The sequence below is a fragment of the Toxorhynchites rutilus genome, chromosome 1 (assembly GCF_029784135.1).
Source record: "Toxorhynchites rutilus septentrionalis strain SRP chromosome 1, ASM2978413v1, whole genome shotgun sequence".
In the NCBI taxonomy this organism is placed as follows: domain Eukaryota; kingdom Metazoa; phylum Arthropoda; class Insecta; order Diptera; family Culicidae; genus Toxorhynchites; species Toxorhynchites rutilus.
Window position 1 is genome coordinate 156296817 of NC_073744.1, and position 12045 is coordinate 156308861.

The 12045-nt window shown below is 41.0% G+C and overlaps 1 protein-coding gene across 1 annotated transcript; it reads right to left on the minus strand.

Moving 5' to 3' along the window:
• Positions 1–4667: 4667 nt before the first annotated feature.
• On the minus strand, positions 4668–7763 carry LOC129761532 (uncharacterized). Its single transcript, XM_055759257.1, has one exon. The coding sequence runs from the start codon at positions 7761–7763 to the stop codon at positions 4668–4670; it is 3096 nt and encodes a 1031-aa protein (XP_055615232.1).
• Positions 7764–12045: the final 4282 nt, after the last annotated feature.

Here is a 12045-nt window from a genome sequence, read left to right on the forward strand (position 1 = left end):
AATGCTTCTTGGATTTTTTTTTTTGACAAATATGACCGAAGATTTTTGTGTGACTGAATCATTAACTCCACTTTGGAAAAATGAAGCCTTCCACACAGCTATCGAATATTCTATATTTATAGATAATACCCAACAACCATTTGATTATGAATTCGAGGAAGTCTCTGATTACACTAAAGCAAATTACCAATTAATTGGGTGTAAGCTTAATATCAATTGGCAGGATTTATTTAGAAGTGTGGAAAACATTGAAGTAGCAGTGACGACTTTTTACTCGATGATCAATGAAATTATAGAGGAGGAGATACTGGCTAGACGAAAAAGGAGAAATATAAACACAAAGTATCCGATTTGGTTTAATCAAAACATAAAGAAACTAAAAAATAAAAAACAGAAGGCACATAAAATTTATAAGAAATACAAATCTGACGCTAGTCTCGAAAAATATCCGAACATTTGCGAACAGCTCAACTCAACTTCTAAAATCGCTTTTGAAGATTACAACTTGAAAACAGAGTCGGACATAAAGTCTAACCCGAAAAGTTTCTTTAATTGCATAAAAACAAAATTAAAAAGCAATGGTTTTCCATCACGCATGCACCTTGACGGAACCGTAGGGAATGACCTAGAAAAAAATTGCAACCTCTTTGCAACATTTTTTCAAGAAGTTAATATTGAAACAGCTGAGGAGGACCGAGATCGTGACTTCTTTGCATTTCTTCCAGAATTTCCATGTGATGTTGGAGTCAGAAAACTAACTTACATTGAAATTGTTGACGCATTAAATAAGCTTGATGTCTCAAAAGGTCCAGGTCCTAACGGAATTCCACCGGTTTTTATGAAAAAATTGACATCTGAATTAACTCATCCACTTTTATGGCATTTAAATAAGTCATTGGAATCAGAAAGGTTCCCAACAATATGGAAAAACTCTTTTCTTGTACCTATATTCAAATCCGGTAATAGATCCGATGTAAGAAATTATCGTGGAGTAGCAATTATTTCTTGCATTCCAAAACTCTTTGAAGCCATAATGAACCAAAAACTTTTTCAACAACTAAAGACACGAATTACGAATAAGCAACACGGTTTTTTCCAAGGACGATCAACAACAACAAATTTGCTGGAATTCGTCACATTCACTTTGAATGCAATGGATAATGGCAATCAAGTTGAAGCCCTATACACTGATTCTAGTAAGGCTTTCGACCGTGTTGATATACCATTACAGCTTCTTCAACTTCAAAAAATAGGGATAGAAGTCAAGCTATTGAAATGGCTAGAATCATATTTGACTGACCGCACGCAAATAGTAAGATTTAATGGGAAAATTTCAAAACCAATATTTGTTACATCCGGAGTTCCTCAAGGCTCTCATTTGGGGCCACTTTTGTTCAATGAAAAAGAATCTCAAACATTCCAAAATGAAGTTAACATAGTCTATATTATTGATATCATATCACAACGAGTGGACTCAGAAGAAATATTAGGAAACCTAAATTTTTACGCACCGATTAGGTACCTGAGAAATCCTAACATTTTCTACATAGATTATTGTGGAACGAATTATACCAAATATAGTCCTATTAATCGTATGATGAGCCTCTGTAACGAACACAGTGAAACAATTGATGTATCCATGTCAAGGTAAACGCTCAAAGCCTATTTGAATAGAATAAGATAAAGTTAAATTTCACTGTAATATTTGGGTAGCATATTTAGTCTATGCTGGTTTGACGAAACAAATAAATAAATAAATAAAAAAAAAATTTATTATGTAACTTGTTAAAATCGTCTTTTGAATTAAACGGATAAATTATCCAGCCAGCTCTCTTTAGTTTTGTTTTAGTTTTAAGTAAGTAGTTTTAAAAAGTATTAAGAATGTATTGGTCTACAATTTCGATTGACGACAATAAGATAAATAAATTTCTCCGCTGAGAGTCGCGATTTCACTGACAGAATTATGGGTATACTTGATAAGGTGAATACGCTGTCACGATTAAATTGGACGTTCTTTCAATCATCAAAAAGTTTCTTTTTTTTGTTTGTTTCAACATAGAAAATCCTTCAATACAAACATACTCCAATTCCGTTTCGATTTCACGTGAACTACTTTTCTTGAGCCATTTTATCTAAATCAGCTTGAATGTGAGAGATAGTCACTGATAGTAACTGACTCTCAGTGATTCTGTTTCTTGACTTTGATATAATTTCATTCATAACTGAAACAATTGCTAACAAATATTTGTGGATTCAAACAAAAAAGTAATAAAATGAGCATGTTTAATTAGTTCTGGAAATCGCGCTTCTGGAGCAAATCTGAAGTAGAAATCCAAGACATCATAGTTTTCAAATTTGTCACGCAACTCTTGATCACACTGCGTTTCAATGAGTTCCATCTGCATGTTTTCTGCGGTATGTACATCATCGAAACTGGATGTGTAAGATAAAATCGGAGAATTCTTTCGTGTGCCTTGAAGTACCAAAAGTACCAGCTTTAATCGAATGAAGTGCATCAACATTTTTCCTAGTTTTTGACACTTGAGAAATTCTCAATGTCAGAAAATGGGTAAAATGAAAATCTCCCATTTGTTTTTTGAACTTGAGTTTGTTTTCGAGTGAAAGAGAAAAGAAGAAAAGAAGCTTGGAACTCACGATGATCCAATGCGTTCGAGTTGATTGATGATTTGGACGATATCCTTCAAGACATCCTTGAATCCTACATCCATAGGAGAAAGGCAAGCCAATTCCTCGGTAACTTCGAAATCCTTCTCTCATCTATCACCACTGGATAAAATACATAGTCGGCAGCTTGTTTTTTCAAACTTTCAAGCAAACAATTTTCGCTCCTAACTCAACCAATTTTTCAGCACAGGACGTGGCAACCAACTTTTCCTGTTTTGACGCATGTTTCGACTCATATTTTCGTTTCAGATTGTACCTTCAAAACAGCAGCAACTTCATTACAAATCAAATAAGCCATAATTTATGCACGTATAGTATATTTTAGACAATTTTCCTGGAACACACGTCCTTCGTCAGCCACTTTCCTTTTTTTATTAGTGCAGGCTTCCATTTTGCTTCCACTTACACAACACACACAGCGATAAAAAAGCGATTGCCTACAGACACTGAAATGGCGAATTAACTCGACTGCCCTCTAATGGCGAGAGCACAGCAAAATCGAATGAATTTTCTCCCAAACTTTTTCTCTCTTATAAACTCACGCGTACAAACGTCCCGTTTCCTATCATAAGACTCTTGAAAAAGTTTCCAGCAGTTAAGCCTGGTTTATACGTTGTCAGCTACTAGGTTGCGAGTGAACGACAAACGAGAGCACGAAATTCGAAATTTGATTTTCATGCTACTCGCAACCAAACTACTTCAAAGTTTTCTTGGCCAACATTTTTTTTTTGCATAGGATAGTTTTTGCGGGAACCAACATTTTGCAGGAAGTCACTTTCGAAAAATTCGAAGGTCACTTTTTTCCCATACATTCATTGGCACTCTAATGTGCATAATATGCAACAAAGCAAAAACTAAAAGTTAACATTTTTTTCTTTTTACGTAATGTTCGCAGCAGGAATTGTCTTTCCACTGGCAATCCGTTTTCTTAGCCCAAGTTGTTCCCGAAACTTTTGAGGGTTGATGTGAATCCCGATTTTCTTTCAGCGAGTTACGACGTTTTTGCTTTTCCGTGTAACCTAGCTTTGGCTGTAATTTTATTTCATTTTGTTTTAATTTTAATTCATTTTTATAATTTATTTAATACCTACATAAATCGGTTTGCAGGTAATTTTAGGACAGTTTTCCTGCTTTGTGTAGTGTTAACAGGAGCAATAATTTTAATTTTCAATTTCAATGGTACTTCAAATTGTATAGCCTTTTATAATTTTTTGGACAATAAGTTGCAATTGATGACAGATATTTTATTTGTTTTCGCTAATGTTGGCTGCCATCGATGATCGTACGTTTCATGCCGTTACCCGAAGTGCTGCCAGTATCAACATCCTCTCCCCCGTAATACTGGCCACCAGGTTCAGTTTTACCACTCTCTTCAACCTCTAATACCGCCAGTCTGGCCACTGGCCTGCGCACAAGCCCCCTCGCAGTTTGTATTATAGCTTGCCGAATTCTCCCATCTGAACCTTTTATCGTCTGAATAATACGGTCTCTGGTCCACTCATTTCTTCTACCGTCGCCTACCACAAGCACTAGCTGCCCCTCAACAATGGGTTTCGCTTCGCCGCACCACTTCGGACGTCTAGTCAGCGTTGGGAGGTACTCCCTGTTCCATCTGCGCCAGAATATGTCTAGTAGATGTTGGATATGGTTCCAATTCGATCGAAGAGCACTCGCTGAATCTGATACCTCCACCACTGGTTGTCGAACACCACTAGAGTTGCCTAGGAGGAAGTGGTTCGGTGTAAGGGCTTCGTCTTCCACTGATGTAAGCGGCAAATACGTGAGTGGGCGACTATTGACTATCGCTTCGGCTTCCACCACGAATGTCATCAAGGCCTCATCGTCTAGCTTTCGGTTACTATAGTATGCCGTTTCCATGGCTGTCTTTATAGATCTCACCATCCGCTCCCACGCACCACCCATGTGCGGAGTGCCAGGAGGATTGAAAATCCACTTGGTGTAAACGCCTGTGAAAGTAGCTGCTAACTGCTCAATTGTTCTCTGAGTAATCTTTCAGCGCCCTGGAAATTTGTGCCATTGTCTGAATAGATTTCGGCCGGAGATCCTCGACGGCAAATAAATCTTCGAATGCATTTAACGCATGAATCAGTGGTCAGGTTGTGAGCTACTTCGACGTGTACTGCGCGTATGGTTAAGCATGTGAATAAGGCGACCCATCGTTTCACGTTGCTTCTGCCGAGTTTCACTGTGAGTGGCCCGAAGAAGTCTAGACCAACGTACGTGAATGGTCGCACAAACGAGGCCATTCTGGCAAGTGGTAGTGGTGCCATACGAGGGATCTGCGGTGAGCATTTGTAGATCCTACACCATTGGCATGTATTCGCTATGTTGTTTACTGCCACCCTTAGTCTTGGAATATAGTAAATTTGACGAACCTCGTTCACTACCGTCTCTGCATTGCCGTGCAAATATTTACGGTGATAACTGTCTAACAGCAGTCTAGTAAATTTGTGCTTTCGGGGTAAAATTATTGGGAACTTCATTTCTTCTCGAACGTTCGGAGCTGCTCCTATTCTGCCATCCACACGAATAATGCCTTCTTCATCTAAGACGGGACACAATCGATAGAGGCTACTGCTTTTTTCCACTGATGTTTGCTCGTCATTTTGTTTTGCTTTGTTGTGTTTCAGCACCATCATCTCGTCCGGAAAACACTGCCACTGCGTTTCTCGGATGACAAGTCGCTCCGCTTTTTGTAGCTCTTCTGATGTTAATGGTCTTAAGAATCTCAGCTGGCCATTGATCTTCCGTTTGATGTTTTCTATGAATCGAAATACATAGGCTGTTGCCCGAATCACTCGGTTAAGCTGCGAAAAGCGCTCCAGCTCTACAAGACGTTCTGGAATTTTAATTTTCTCGTGAGCATAACAGGAGCGCAGCTCTTCTTCTGTTGATGATGCAGATCTTCTTTCCCTTGGCCACTCTGTTTCCGATAGCTGTAGAAATGAAGGACCCTTGAGCCAGATACTATTTGCCATCAAATCCGGACCTTTGCCCCACTTTGTCGCAATGTCTGCCGGATTCTGCTTCGATGGGACCCAACGCCAGTTCTCTGCATCTGTGATTGTTAACAATTCTCTTATTCTGCAAGCAACGAACTGTTTATATCTACGATGGTCTGCCCGCAACCAGGAAAGAACTGTAGCCGAATCACTCCACAACACTTTTCGTACTACACGCACTGTGTGAACCTCTTCTATAAACTGCATCAAACGTGCACCCAAAACCGCAGCCATCAGCTCTAATCGTGGTATCGATTGGGTCTTAAGCGGAGCTTCTTTTGTTTTTGCTGTAAGAAGGACGCATTCAGGGGAGCCGATCTTGTTCATCGTTCGGAAGTAGGCCGCAGCACAATACGCAGATTCACTTGCATCAACAAAGACGTGGAGTTGTAGGTCATCATAACGCTCTTTCGTAGCACCAGTAAAATAGCAACGCGGAATTTTGAAACGTCGGACATTCTGGAAGAGGCCAGTCCATTTCTGCCATCTTTTTTGTAATTCGTCGTTTACTTTCTCGTCCCATTGGACTCCCGATCTCCAGACTTCCTGTAGCATTATCTTCCCATGCACTATGAAGAAGCACAGCAAACCCAGAGGATCAAACAGCGACATCAGGCACTTCAGCATTTGTCTCTTCGTAGGACATTCGTTGCTGCGGATGAGGTCGTCAATCTCCTGTTTCATTTCGGTCGAAAACCCGAAGGCATCTTCCTGAGTCAACCAGAGTAATCCGAGCACGCGCTCACATTCTCTTTGATTGTCTGTTTCAAATATCTTGTCTCCTCGAGGATGTGTATTGCCTAGACTTTTCAGGACTTCCCTGCTGTTCGATAGCCAGTTTCTCAACTCGAAGCCACCATATTTGTGAATTAGTCGCATTTCGTATGAGATTTTGATTGCTTCTTCTACAGATTCATAACTCTCCAGAGAGTCATCCACGTAGTGGTTCTTAATTATTCCGTCTACAGCTCGAGGATAAACCTCTATAAACCCCTCGGCATTCTTATTTTTGACATATTGAGCTGATGCTGGGGAACAAGTCGAACCGAATGTAGCTACATCCATGATATAGATATCTGGGGTACTGGCAGGATCATCACGCCAAAGGAAGCGTTGCGAATGTCGATCTTCTTTTCGTATGTATATTTGGTGGAACATCTCTTTTATGTCGGCAGAGACGCCCACGTTGAACTGTCGAAAGCGAGCTAGAACACCTGGAAGTGAGGTCAGTTGATCAGGTCCTTTCAACAGTACGGAATTGAGCGATATTCCGTTCACAGTGGCTCTGGCATCCCAGATCATCCGAACCTTGCCTGGTTTCCGCGGATTTACTACCGCTCCAAGAGGTAAGTACCAGATTCGTCGTATATCTGCGCTAACCATTTCATCGTTAGTTGCGCGATGCGTGTAGCCCTTGAGCAGGTATTCTTTCATTTGTTGGCATAAGGCCTGCTTCAGGTCCGGATTCCGATTCATTTTCCTCTCCAAACACTCTAGTCGTTTGAGAGCCATGTTGTAGCTATCCGGGAGTTCTACGTAATCAGATTTCCACAGCAGTCCAGTTTCATAATGAGTGTCGACTCGAATCGTTGTAGTTTCAAGTATTCGTTGCGCACGTTTCTCCTCTTCTGATATGGGCGGCGTCACCGATAGCGCACTGACATCTTCTGCAGTGAAAAAATCTTTGACGATGTCGTGCAGAGTTTGATCTGATGATACACATACACAGGAATGGCAGTTCACTGAAGGCTTCTGACCTTTGGCTCCTTTTCCGCCATAAATACACCACCCCAGTCTCGTTTTCGCGGCGACCGGTTCCATGCCAAGTCCTTCTCGTATCTTCAATGGCACCATCAAATTCAAATTGTTAATTTCGATTAGTATCTTTGGGGTAACATCGGTATAACTCGATACGGGCAGTCCCTTGAGGTACTCAAAACGATCACTTAATGATTCGAAAGACAGAGTTTGTTTTGGCAGCGACAACTTCTTCACAGTCTGAACATCTTCAAGTGAATGCTTTCGTCCTCCTGCAGCGGAAATGGTAAGGGACATCTGTTTAGATTCTTTTTCCACTCTAGTCACGTTTGCAGTCCATAATAAACATAGAGGCATCGTTACTCCATCTACACCAAGTTGTTCGACTAAGTTCTTTTCGATTTAAGTTAAAGACGAACCGTCGTCGAGAAAGGCGAAAGTCTCCACCATGCCTTTCGGTCCATGCAAGGTCACAGGCAATATTCTGAAGAGCAGGGGTTGTTCGACCAATCGATGCGTAAAATTACCCGCAGTGTTGACCACGCTAGTACCAGGACTATTACGCGATGAGTGAAGGAGCGGATGATGACGAAATTGGCAGCCATTTATTCCACAGCAGCCAGGTTTCCTACAGCTTCTTCTACCGTGTGAAGTCAAACAGTTTCGGCAAAGTCTGCTAGATTGCACATGTTTCCAACGATCATCAACGGAGAGCGCCTTGAAAGTCCGACATTCCTGGATTTGATGTCCCGTTCTGTCACAAACAGTACACATTCTCACTCTTCCCAAGTTGGTGGATGAGTCAGTTTCATTGGCGGATTGTGTTACATTCAAATGGGTGTTGACATTTCCTTTAAATTTAGATCGATTTTTATCGACCACGCTGGACTTTCCACTATTGCTGGCATATACTGTTACACTACTCACTGATCTCACTACGGTTGACATGAAAATTGCAAATGTTTTCAAATTCACTTCTGCGAAATTCTGGAGGAACGATCCCCATTCCATTTGAAGGTGCGGTGGGAGTTTTGCCACCAGTTCACCGAGTAGAGTTGGGTTCGACAGATGTGCGGTTTGTCCCGCAACTTCCAAGTGGTCGCAAAGACTTTGAATTGAAATTCCAAAATCGATTATAGTTTGGAATTTTTCAACCTTTGGCGCAGGAGTTGAGCGCACTTTTTCCAGAAGGGTGGAAATCAACAATTCAGGCCTTCCATAAAGCATATAAAGCGTCTCCATTATTTGAGGTACCGATTCAGGGAGGAGTAGTCGACTTGAAACGGCCTCATACGCTGCGCCCTTCAGGCTTCGCTGAAGGCGGCAAAGATTTTCGGCGCTAGAGTATCCACAAGCAAGCGTTGAATTCATAAAACTGCTCATGAACACCGGCCAATCAGTAGGATGATCCGAGAAAGGAGGTAAATCACGAGGCATAACTTGCCTGGCAGCCAACTGCGAGGGGGTGGGGGTAAATGTGACTATATTTGCATTGAGGAATGGTGATTGCGAAGGCAATAAAGCAGTACTACCAAATTGCTTCAATAAATGTTGAAGATTAATATCGGTTTCATTTGATGTTGTGTTTTCTCTTGGGGGATGATTTTCTGGCCTACCTGGTGGCAGAGGGAAAGATACTGCCCTTGTGAAAGACGGAGAACACGAAGTAGCTGCAGGCGCTGGTCTATATGATAACGCGGGAGCTGATGCAGTCACTGGCGGTGGCACAGGCGCTGATTCAAACAGCGATAACCTCACAGGTGCTGATGCAATCACTGGCGGTGGTACGAACGCTAATCCAGGCAGAGATGAGCTTACAGGTGCTGATGTGATCGCTGGCGGTGGTACGAACGTTAATCCAGGCAGATGTGACCTTACAGGTGCTGATGTAATCGATGGCGGTGGTACGAACTCAAATCCAAGCAGAGATGAGGCGGGTACGTGTGGATTAATCGACGGTGGCATCGCGGATTGCTGCACTGATGCGGGAGCCATTTGCGGCACTGATGCACATGAATAACCCGCTGGTTGTGGAAACATCGACGCTGACGGTTGTGGGTGTGTAAGCACTCCTACTGACATCGGTGCCGATGTGGGACACGATCCATACGTTGGTGTTGATTGTGCTAGTGGTATCGTACCTGCTATCTTGTTGAATACGGTGTTAGTTGCTGCAGCTTCGTCCTGATTCGGAATTGTTTTCGAAACTTCTCCCGTCGTTCGATTCGCAACCGTTGCTACTGAGCGGTGAGGGGGCAACGAAGGGTGTTTTAGAGGACTACGTTGTTTCTCACTATCATGTACGGTTTGTTGACGGTTGCTGGTCGTGGTAGCGCGGTGCTCATTGCGGTTGGTGTTAAGTTCCTGTATTGGCGGCACAGATGAAGGACCTCCGTCCGTTGAACGTGGATTATGGGCACCTTCTGTTTGCTCTGCACAATCGTTCACCCAATTCACAACTCTGGCGATGCTCGACTGCTTACCAGCTCGACTGCCTTTGCTTCGAGTACTTACACGATCGTTATCTACCTCTATCTCTGATGCTAGTAGTTTATATTTCTCCTCAACAAATTTGTTTTGTATTGCTTGGAGCTCTTCCAGTCTCTCAAGCTGCAGGTTAATCCTAGCAGATTTAGCTGACTTCCCAGATGCGCGGGAGGCTCGAGAAATAGATGCAACACTAACAACATCATCCTTTTGACATTTCCGACAGGACCACGGACGATTATCAATCGAATGGGACACTCCGGCACACGAAAAATGCCACCATGCTTGGCATTCGTCGCACTGGACCATGTTATCAGCATTATTCGGACGTTGACAACTCACGCAATCTGACCTCATCTCGTCGAGCGTTTGAGTATTATGCTGCATCTGGTCTTCAGTCGTCTCCTGAATCGATTGCATTTCGACTGTTAGCGATTTATCAAAAGATTTGTTCCCGAAACTTTTGAGGGTTGATGTGAATCCCGATTTTCTTTCAGCGAGTTACGACGTTTTTGCTTTTCCGTGTAACCTAGCTTTTGCTGTAATTTTATTTCATTTTGTTTTAATTTTAATTCATTTTTATAATTTATTTAATACCTACATAAATCGGTTTGCAGGTAATTTTAGGATAGTTTTCCTGCTTTGTGTAGTGTTAACAGGAACAATAATTTTAATTTTCAATTTCAATGGTACTTCAAATTGTATAGCCTTTTATAATTTTTTGGACAATAAGTTGCAATTGATGACAGATATTTTATTTGTTTTCGCTAATGTTGGCTGCCATCGATGATCGTACGTTTCATGCCGTTACCCGAAGTGCTGCCAGTATCAACACAAGTAATAACTTTTCCGATTCCACATAAGGCTGTTCCATTAGAAACCCAATTTTCTGACTTTTCATCTTCGTCAACCTGATGTAGTTCCAAAACTGATGGAGCATTCGCACCCTCGGCAGAATTTTCATCGTAGAAATATGTGTTTGGATGCAAAACCATGTTGATTCGCTTAACAATGTCATCGAACTCTTCTTGGCATCCGAGAATCTCACGCAATTGAATAATATTTTGGTCCAAGAGCTGTAACAAGGTGATGAATTTTTTTTCGCTTTTCAAAATATTACCCCTCCCCCCAGGGGGCGCTAGTCGGTTTCTATCAGTGCAAAACGTAAAATGATTATGATTTGCACTGATTTATAGTAGCGCAAATCATAGTTGTTTTACGTTCACCGAGAGATTTTCTTTTACATATTTTTATGATCAAAATGACAGCGTAGTCCTTCGTCAACAAAGCGATCGTGTCTCGGACTCAACTTCCTTTATTTTTTTTATTTTTTTTTTATCAAAATTGAATAGTAAAAATGCAGTTCGACTCATACTGGGGAACAAGACTAAATCAACAAATATTGTATAAGCTTCCGCAAAAGTAAAAAAGTCGATGAATCACCAGCTCATTGATTGAAGGATCAGGAACTTCGATATCACTGGAAAGATGTTACACACTGCAATTTTATTTATTTTTTTCTTAAAAAAAGCAACATCTCAATTTTCATAATGTCGGATGGAGAGCGTTTGTATATTATTGCATCACACGTACATATTTTTGTTTTTATGCATTGTCAATGATATATTGAAGTGGTTAGCATAGTGTTGTGCTTTGTTTATAAAAAAGAAATAATGGGGATGGTAGAACAAATACATACTCACATATGACCGAGTTTGTGTTAACTGTGTATTAAAAACGACGTTTACATCGTTTGAAAGTCGGAATGAATCTGTTTATTTAAATTTTATTCTTTACAACGTTTCCCTAACCGAACTGTGCAGACATTCCATGTCAAACCGATATAGTAGTTCTCAGTTTTTCATGAAAAGCGGTGGTTTTGTTCTTTATCGCAAAATATTCGACCTATATCTTTTTATTTTTCATTAGGGTGACCCTTTTCTATTTTATGGTCTCTTTTATCCAAAAATGACTGTTTTTCAAAAATTCATAACTTTTGAACATTACACCGATTTCGATGATCGACATATCAAATCAAAGGCCATGAACTATACTTCTTTGCGTGTCACTGGCAATCAAAATTGGATTTTGT

Bases quoted from the DNA above. Each gene is read 5' to 3' on its own strand.
- LOC129761532 (XM_055759257.1), bottom strand. From the start codon at position 7,763: ATGTCCCTTACCATTTCCGCTGCAGGAGGACGAAAGCATTCACTTGAA.